This window comes from Oncorhynchus mykiss, unplaced genomic scaffold (genome assembly GCF_013265735.2).
Source record: "Oncorhynchus mykiss isolate Arlee unplaced genomic scaffold, USDA_OmykA_1.1 un_scaffold_296, whole genome shotgun sequence".
NCBI lineage: Eukaryota > Metazoa > Chordata > Actinopteri > Salmoniformes > Salmonidae > Oncorhynchus > Oncorhynchus mykiss.
Window position 1 is genome coordinate 68144 of NW_023493746.1, and position 9746 is coordinate 77889.

The 9746-nt window shown below is 49.8% G+C and overlaps 1 protein-coding gene and 1 long non-coding RNA gene across 2 annotated transcripts; one reads left to right on the forward strand and one right to left on the reverse strand.

Moving 5' to 3' along the window:
- Positions 1-675: 675 nt before the first annotated feature.
- Positions 676-8745, forward strand: LOC118949617 (RNA demethylase ALKBH5-like). The gene is made up of 7 exons (XM_036973711.1): positions 676-1500; positions 2239-2409; positions 3282-3423; positions 3837-4053; positions 4129-4209; positions 4333-4455; positions 5417-8745. The coding sequence occupies exons 1-7, from the start codon at positions 1285-1287 to the stop codon at positions 5562-5564; spliced, it is 1098 nt and encodes a 365-aa protein (XP_036829606.1). The 5' UTR covers positions 676-1284; the 3' UTR covers positions 5565-8745.
- A 559-nt stretch (positions 8746-9304) lies between these two features.
- Positions 9305-9746, reverse strand: LOC118949618. Its single transcript, XR_005042280.1, has 2 exons — positions 9585-9746; positions 9305-9488 (listed from the first exon to the last, which is right to left on the reverse strand). It is a non-coding gene; the product is annotated as an uncharacterized LOC118949618 (long non-coding RNA).

The window sequence follows — 9746 nt, forward strand, 5'->3', positions numbered from 1 at the left end:
GACAGATCTTAGCATTCATAACAATGTTTATAACACTGTACCACATAAACTACTGCAGCATAAATACTGGAGGCTGAGACAGATCTTAGCATTCATAACAATGGATATAAATCTGTACCACATAAACGGAATGTAAAAACAACAGGAAAAAATAGATGCTGTGGTGGCAACTGCAGAGATGTATTTTGGGTATATGAAATGTTGACTTCAGAAGAGTTAGTGTGTTGAGGGGGGGGTGTCCCGTCCTATCAGACCGTTGGCATGGTGAAACGAGCAGATAGGGGTCAAAGTGTGTGGGAATGGGGTAAGTGGCTTTTTAAAGATGAGTACAGACGGTGATGTCAAGGGGCTCTATTTACTTTATTTCTTAGAGGAACAAGACTAATGAAGGGGAATTGAATGTAGATCTTTTTTGCCTTCACCTCCCTTATCTCACCTCATTGGCTCACATCGTATATAAGACTCATGTTTCTACTGTATTATTGACTGTATGTTTTGTTTTACTCCATGTGTAACTCTGTGTTGTTGTTTTGTGTCGAACTGCTTTGCTTTATCGTGGTCAGGGTCGCAGTTGTAAATGAGAACTTCCCTCTCACTCCAGTCCGGTAGGTGGCGGTGTATAAAAACACACCTAACAGTTGGACGCGATCCGCCAAGAAGAAAGTCCCCGAGTCTGTAGTTGGTTCAGACCCCCCGGGTCAGAGGAATGACAAATGCGTGGTGTTCATAACTAGAGGTGTTGTTTTGTTTTTTTTTAACGAGTTTTACTTATATAATAACGATTTAAAAATAAAATAAAAAGCTTCCGTTAAAAATCATATGGACAAGACAACACCGTAAGAACCTAATTATTATATTTTTTTGTTTTTACCGATTTTGCCTCGTCACTTGAAATGCCGTTTTTGTACTTCCGACACTGTTGCTGAACGGGTTGCTAACCAGTTAGCCATGCTAACTATCTAGCCTGTATTCACATCAAAATAGTCAAATAACAGGACAGGAATAACGCAACGACTAAACTAATAGACGCAGATTCATTCCGTGTCATTTAACTCGTAAAAATAGTATAAATTTACTACTTGAATCGTCGACTTTTGTTGGTTGGAAAACAACCCGTTTTAAGTGAGCTAAGTTGTTAGCCACATCACAACATAACTACGGTGAGGACGGTCACCGGGAGCCTCCCGGTCCCCGCGTCTACAGACGGACAATTATGGAAGTTAAATAATTCTAATATAACCAACTCCTACATTTCATATTGTTCATTTATATATAAAATAAAACATGTCAGCCAGTGGTTTCTCCGACCTGCGGGAAAAGCTGAAGTCCATGACTCCTCACCGGGACAATTACAAAAACAAAGTTACCGATAAGGACGACAGCTACAAAAATAGGAAAGTTAAAGTTACCGACGGAGGTAGTAGTAACGGGAACGGCCGGAAGCGGAAGCACCGAGATTCCTCCGAGGATGAGGTCGAGCCTGTGGAGTCCCGTGAGCAGGTATGATGACCCTGGACCTGCTGTTGACACTGAACTTCTCTGCGATGAATCCAATTCAAAGTATGAATCAATATTTCTGTCTTTCCCCCCACTTTCTCTCTCTCTCTTCCTCCATCTCTCCTTCCTTCCCTCCATCTCTCTCCCTCCATCTCTCTCTCCCTCCATCTCTCTCTCCCTCCATCTCTCTTTCCCTCCATCTCTCTCTCCCGCCATCTCTCTCTCCCTCCATCTCTCTCCCTCCATCTCTCCCTCTCCATCTCTCTCTCCCTCCATCTCTCTCTCCCTCCATCTCTCTCTCCCTCCATCTCTCTCTCCCTCTCTCTCCCTCCATCTCTCTCTCCCTCCATCTCTCTCTCCCTCCATCTCTCTCTCCCTCCATCTCTCTCTCCCTCCATCTCTCTCTCCCTCCATCTCTCTCTCCCTCCATCTCTCTCTCCCTCCATCTCTCTCTCTCTCCCTCCATCTCTCTCTCCCTCCATCTCTCTCTCTCCCTCCATCTCTCTCTCTCCCTCCATCTCTCTCTCCCTCCCTCCATCTCTCTCTCCCTCCCTCTCTCTCCCTCCATCTCTCTCTCCCTCCATCTCTCTCTCCCTCCATCTCCATCTCTCTCTCCCTCCATCTCTCTCTCCCTCCATCTCTCTCTCCCCCCATCTCTCTCTCCCCCCATCTCTCTCTCCCCCCATCTCTCTCTCCCCCCATCTCGCTCTCCCCATCTCTCTCCCCCCCATCTCCCTCCAGGAGGCGAGGCGTGTCCAGAGTGGCATTGTTCAGGTAGAGGTCTTCTCTAAAGAGGACTGTGATGTCATTGAGGGCAAGATAAATGAGGTGGTTGCTAACGGAGAAGCAGGGCTTTACCGGGAACACACCGTAGATCGGGCACCGCTACGGAACAAATATTTCTTTGGAGAGGTGAGGTCACGCACCTGTTCCTCTCTCGGTCTCTACCCCCCCATCTTCCTCTCTGTCTCTAACATTCTCTTTTGCTCTGTCTCTAAACCCCTCTCTTCCTCCCTCTCTCTGTCTCTAAACCCCTCTCTTCCTCCCTCTCTCTGTCTCTAAACCCCTCTCTTCCTCCCTCTCTCTGTCTCTAAACCCCTCTCTTCCTCCCTCTCTCTGTCTCTAAACCCCTCTCTTCCTCCCTCTCTCTGTCTCTAAACCCCTCTCTTCCTCTCTCTCTGTCTCTAAACCCCTCTCTTCCTCCCTCTCTCTGTCTCTAAACCCCTCTCTTCCTCCCTCTCTCTGTCTCCAAACCCCTCTCTTCCTCCCTCTCTCTGTCTCTAAACCCCTCCCTCTCTCTGTCTCTAAACCCCTCTCTTCCCCTCTCTCTGTCTCTAAACCCCTCTCTTCCTCTCTCTCTGTCTCTAAACCCCTCTCTTCCTCCCTCTCTCTGTCTCTAAACCCCTCCCTCTCTCTGTCTCTAAACCCCTCTCTCTCTCTAAACCCCTCTCTTCCTCTCTCTCTGTCTCTAAACCCCTCTCTTCCTCCCTCTCTCTGTCTCTAAACCCCTCCCTCTCTCTGTCTCTAAACCCCTCCCTCTCTCTGTCTCTAAACCCCTCCCTCTCTCTGTCTCTAAACCCCTCTCTTCCCCTCTCTCTGTCTCTAAACCCCTCTCTTCCCCTCTCTCTGTCTCTAAACCCCTCTCTTCCTCTCTCTCTGTCTCTAAACCCCTCTCTTCCTCCCTCTCTCTGTCTCCAAACCCCTCCCTCTCTCTGTCTCTACGCCCCTCTCTCTCTCTAAACCCCTCTCTTCCTCTCTGTCTCTCACCTCGTCTCGTCTTCCAGGGCTATACATACGGGGCCCAGCTAGAGAAGAGAGGACCTGGTCAGGAGAGATTGTACCCTAAAGGAGAGGTGGACGACATCCCGACCTGGGTTCACGACCTCGTCATCACTAAACTGGTCGCCAGCGGGGTCGTACCTGAAGGTAATAACTTTTAACCTCTAACAACGTGCTCCAGCCCACTTCCTGTCTCAGATTTTACCTTAACGTGCTCCAGCCCACTTCCTGTCTCCGATTTGACCTTAACTGTGCTCCAGCCCACTTCCTGTCTCTGATTTGACCTTAACTGTGCTCCAGCCCACTTCCTGTCTCAGACTTCACCTTAACTGTGCTCCAGCCCACTTCCTGTCTCAGACTTGACCTTAACTGTGTTCCAGCCCACTTCCTGTCTCCGATTTGACCTTAACGTGCTCCAGCCCACTTCCTGTCTCAGATTTTACCTTAACGTGCTCCAGCCCACTTCCTGTCTCCGATTTGACCTTAACTGTGCTCCAGCCCACCCCACTTCCTGTCTCCAGGAAAAGCCTGTTGTTGATGATGTTGTTGTTGTCCTGTAGGTTTTGTGAACTCAGCGGTGATCAACGACTACCAACCAGGCGGCTGCATCGTGTCACATGTCGACCCGCTCCACATCTTCGCCCGGCCAATCGTATCTGTGTCCTTCTTCTCAGACTCGGCCCTCTGCTTTGGCTGCCGCTTCCAGTTTAAACCAATCAGAGTGTCTGAGCCCGTCCTGGAGCTTCCTGTCAGGAGAGGAAGTGTTACTGTCCTCAGGTAGGCGAGGGAGGTGGAGAGAGAGAGAGTGTGAGAGGGAGAGGTGTGATGTCATAGTGTTCTCTCTCCTCTCAGTGGCTACGCGGCTGATGACATCACCCACTGTATCCGCCCCCAGGACATCAAGGAGAGACGAGCCGTCATCATCCTCAGGAAGTATGTCTGTCACCATGACAACCAAGAGTTAGCAGGTTGACTGTGGCGTCAGGCTATTGCACTAACTCTCTCTCTCTCTCTCTCTGTGTGTGTGTGTCTATGGTGTGGTATTGGTGTGTGCAGGACGAGACCAGATGCTCCCCGTGTAGACCAGAGCCCCTCCCCTAACCCCTCCCCCCCTGAGAGACACGCCCCTCTGAAGGCCAAACGCTCTCACCGCAGAGCTGACCCAGACGCTGCACACAGGTACTCACACACTGGGAGACATACACAGGTACTCACACACTGGTAGACACACAGGTAGACACACACAGGTAGACACACACTGGTAGACATACACTCACACACTGGTAGACACACACTCACACACTGGTAGACACACACTCACACACAGGTACTCACACACTGGTAGACACACACTCACACACAGGTACTCACACACTGGTAGACACACAGGTAGACACACACACACTCACACACAGGTACTCACACACTGGTAGACACACAGGTAGACACACACTCACACACAGGTACTCACACACTGGTAGACACACACTCACACACAGGTACTCACACACTGGTAGACACACTCACACACAGGTACTCACACACTGGTAGACATACACTCACACACAGGACCAGAGCCCCTCACCTAACTCCTCCTACCTGAGATACAGGACTAGAGCCCTCCCCGAACTCCTCCTACCTGAGATACAGGACCAGAGCCCCTCACCTAACTCCTCCTACCTGAGATACAGGACCAGAGCCCCTCCCCTAACTCCTCCTAGCTGAGATACCAGACCAGAGCCCCTCCCCTAACTCCTCCTACCTGAGATACAGGACTAGAGCCCTCCCCTAACTCCTCCTAGCTGAGATACCAGACCAGAGCCCCTCCCCTAACTCCTCCTACCTGAGATACAGGACTAGAGCCCCTCCCCTAACTACTCCTACCTGAGATACAGGACTAGAGCCCCTCCCCTAACTCCTCCTACCTGAGATACAGGACTATAGCCCCTCCCCTAACTACTCCTACCTGAGATACAGGACTAGAGCTCCTCCCCTAACTCATCCTACCTGAGATACAGGACTAGAGCCCCTCCCCTAACTCCTCCTACCTGAGATACAGGACTAGAGCCCCTCCCCTAACTCCTCCTACCTGAGATACAGGACTAGAGCCCCTCCCCCCTAACTCTTCTCTCTCTGTCAGACCGAGGGTTCTGGAGATGGATAAGGAGGAGAATCGTCACTCCTCCTCTTCGTCCCGCCTTCATCGCCGTAGCAACAGCTCCGAGAACTACTGGAGGCGGAGCCAAGACGGCGACGTGTCACGCAAGGTCAAGATGCGGCGTCACTGAACACCGGACTGGATGGGCTCAGAGAGAGAGAGAGAGAGAGAGAGTGTGTGTGTGTGAGTGAGGGCGTTGGATCGTCAGTCTGTTAAACCCCCCCCTGCATGCTTGGATGGATGGAACACGCCACGAGGCTGTCAGCCAATCAGAGACTGGCCTGAGGACAGGGGGCGGGGTTACAGTAAGACTGTGGGAAATTCTGTTGTTGCTACGCTGCCCCCCCCTGTTGCTACGCCGCCCCCCCCCCCCCTCCCATGTCCTAGTAAACAGTGTTTCTGTAGGAACTAACTCCTCCGTGGTTCATTGGACAGAGACCCTATGGGGGAGATGAATGGTGTTTCTGTAGGAACTAACTCCTCCGTGGTTCATTGGACAGAGACCCTATGGGGGAGATGAATGGTGTTTCTGTAGGAACTAACTCCTCCGTGGTTCATTGGACAGAGACGCTATGGGGGAGATGAATGGTGTTTCTGTAGGAACTAACTCCTCTGTGGTTCATTGGACAGAGACCCTATGGGGGAGATGAATGGTGTTTCTGTAGGAACTAACTCCTCTGTGGTTCATTGGACAGAGACCCTATGGGGGAGATGAATGGTGTTTCTGTAGGAACTAACTCCTCCGTGGTTCATTGGACAGAGACCCTATGGGGGAGATGAATGGTGTTTCTGTAAGAACTAACTCCTCTGTGGTTCATTGGACAGAAACCCTATGGGGGAGATGAATGGTGTTTCTGTAGGAACTAACTCCTCCGTGGTTCATTGGACAGAGACCCTATGGGGGAGATGAATGGTGTTTCTGTAGGAACTAACTCCTCCGTGGTTCATTGGACAGAGACCCTATGGGGGAGATGAATGGTGTTTCTGTAGGAACTAACTCCTCCGTGGTTCATTGGACAGAGACCCTATGGGGGAGATGAATGGTGTTTCTGTAGGAACTAACTCCTCCGTGGTTCATTGGACAGAGACCCTATGGGGGAGATGAATGGTGTTTCTGTAGGAACTAACTCCTCCGTGGTTCATTGGACAGAGACCCTATGGGGGAGATGAATGGTGTTTCTGTAGGAACTAACTCCTCCGTGGTTCATTGGACAGAGACCCTATGATGTTAACAGACTGATATTATCAGAGAACCACAACGTGAAGACTTCATCATTAAGGTGATGTTAACTGACTGATATTATCAGAATGTCTGAACGAAGCAGTAGGAATGGCTGAACGAACCAGTAGGAATGGCTGAACGAACCAGTAGGAATGGCTGAACGAACCAGTAGGAATGTCTGAACGAACCAGTAGGAATGTCTGAACGAACCAGTAGGAATGTCTGAACGAACCAGTAGGAATGGCTGAACAAACCAGTAGGAATGGCTGAACGAACCAGTAGGAATGGCTGAACGAACCAGTAGGAATGGCTGAACGAACCAGTAGGAATGTCTGAACGAACCAGTAGGAATGTCTGAACGAACCAGTAGGAATGTCTGAACGAACCAGTAGGAATGTCTGAACAAACCAGTAGGAATGGCTGAACGAACCAGTAGGAATGGCTGAACAAACCAGTAGGAATGGCTGAACGAACCAGTAGGAATGGCTGAACGAACCAGTAGGAATGGCTGAACGAACCAGAGGAAAGTCAGATCTTTCCCCATAGGGTTTGTCCGTTAGTATCTGTTCCCGGATCAGTGATCTACCCTGTCACCCTGAACCATTATAGGGAGGTAGTATCTGTTCCTGGATCAGTGATCTACGCTGTCACCCTGAACCATTATAGGGAGGTAGTATCTGTTCCTGGGTCAGTGATCTACCCTGTCACCCTGAACCATTATAGGGAGGTAGTATCTGTTCCTGGGTCAGTGATCTACCCTGTCACCCTGAACCATTATAGGGAGGTAGTATCTGTTCCTGGGTCAGTGATCTACCCTGTCACCCTGAACCATTATAGGGAGGTAGTATCTGTTCCTGGGTCAGTGATCTACCCTGTCACCCTGAACCATTATAGGGAGGTAGTATCTGTTCCTGGATCAGTGATCTACCCTGTCACCCTGAACCATTATAGGGAGGTAGTATCTGTTCCTGGATCAGTGATCTACGCTGTCACCCTGAACCATTATAGGGAGGTAGTATCTGTTCCTGGATCAGTGATCTACGCTGTCACCCTGAACCATTATAGGCAGGTAGTATCTGTTCCTGGATCAGGGTTTTCCATAGCTCTGGTCCTGGGCGTTCCTCTGCTAACCGCCTGTATCCATGTACCCTGATAATCATAGACAGAGTAGGGGGGGGGGCCCTCCGTCTGCCTGGGGGGGGACACCTACAGTAGTAACGCCTTGGACCAGAGCTACATCTTCTTCTAGTTTCTCTAAGCCCCCCCCCCCCCCCCCCCCCCCCGTCCTGCATGTTACGTTGTTTACTACAGGACCTGTTGTTACAGTCACCTCTTTTACTTCTACATCTTTACCTGGACTTTCCCCATTGGTTGATCGTTAGTTATTTTATTGTTAGTTTGGCTGTTGGACAGGCGAGGGTAGGGGGCGGGGGGAGAGGGTAGGGGGCGGACAGGCGAGGGTAGGGGGCGAGGGTAGGGGGCGGGGGGCTCGTTCTCTTGTGGACAGATGCACCTAACATAAATGGCATAAGTAGCTGTCTGTCCACAGACTGTTGGATTCGCGAGGAGCTGTTATTTCCCCTGCGCTGATCAATTAGACAAATCACCAATTCTCAGGTGCTGATTTGGCCCGTAGACTTAATGAAACGTCAGAGGGGTGGAGAGGAGTCACGGCAGTACGTTTTTCAAACCCCTCCTCCCTCCAGCACTTTAATTTGAGCATCTGACATCATTAAACACACAGGATTTAACTAAGGGGTGTAACCGTGGTTACAGCTAAACACCTGACCAGGGGCCACGTTCAGTCGCCGAACGTTGTGAAACGTGAGCAGCTAGAAATGTCACGGATAGAGCCGACCACGGTTCCTTATTCTACGTCTGTCAGAGAGGCGTGTTTCTTCTACATAGCATATTTCTACCTGAACGTTTTTCCACACCTTACGTCCCGCTGTAACCTTGGTAACCGTGTCAACACCCCCTTCACCGGTCCGACCGGCCAGTCAAACGTTCTGTTGCATATTCTAGAAAACATATATCTATGCTATATCCCTTTTTATTGTTCAGCTCAAACGGCATCCTGTTCCCTAGGTAACACTACTACTGGCCAGAGGGTCAGCCACCATCCCGTTCCCTAGGTAACACTACTACTGGCCAGAGGGTCAGCCACCATCCTGTTCCCTAAGTAACACTACTATTGGCCAGAGGGTCAGACACCTCATCAGAACCTAATATCTAACAAATTACACAACAAACACCTAATTAACACCTAAAACATAGTGGCTAAAGTAGTGCACTATAATAGGGAATAGGGAGCCGTTCGGGAGTGGGCTGACCTCTTAGTTTGTGTCTGTTCAGATGCCATGAGGATGATGATGACATGTATGTAACCATTGTTTGTAATAAGATGTACAGTTTAAAGACATTTATGAACAGAGCTGACTGACTGGCTGGTTTACTGCCTGGTTTACTGCCTGGTTTACTGCCTGGTTTACTGCCTGGTACACAGAGGAACCGTGGACTGTATAACATGTCCTATTGGTACACTGTTCCCTGTGCTGTGCTCTTTGCTAGACCAGGGGGGGGGGGGGTAGCACAATGGGTCCTGGTCAAACCTAGTTCACTACAGGAAGCCATTTGGGATGCAGGTGAGTGTGGGGGGGGTTTGTTCAGTGAAGCCCTGTTGTAAACCTGCTGTTAGACCAGGGGGGGTTTGTTCAGGGAAGCCCTGTTGTAAACCTGCTGTTAGACCAGTTGGGGTTTGTTCAGGGAAGCCCTGTTGTAAACCTGCTGTTAGACCAGGGGGGGTTTGTTCAGGGAAGCCCTGTTGTAAACCTGCTGTTAGACCAGTTGGGGTTTGTTCAGGGAAGCCCTGTTGTAAACCTGCTGTTAGACCAGGGGGGGTTTGTTCAGGGAAGCCCTGTTGTAAACCTGCTGTTCGACTGACAGGGTTCATGTATAAAGAACTGTGGACTGATACATAATAGTAATGATCTGTTTAGGTTTTAGTTTAAACTGTAAAAAAAGAACTGTTCCACAAAAATGCTTCCGTTTTAAAATAATATCTTCCTAAACTGTTTCTCTTCTTATTGG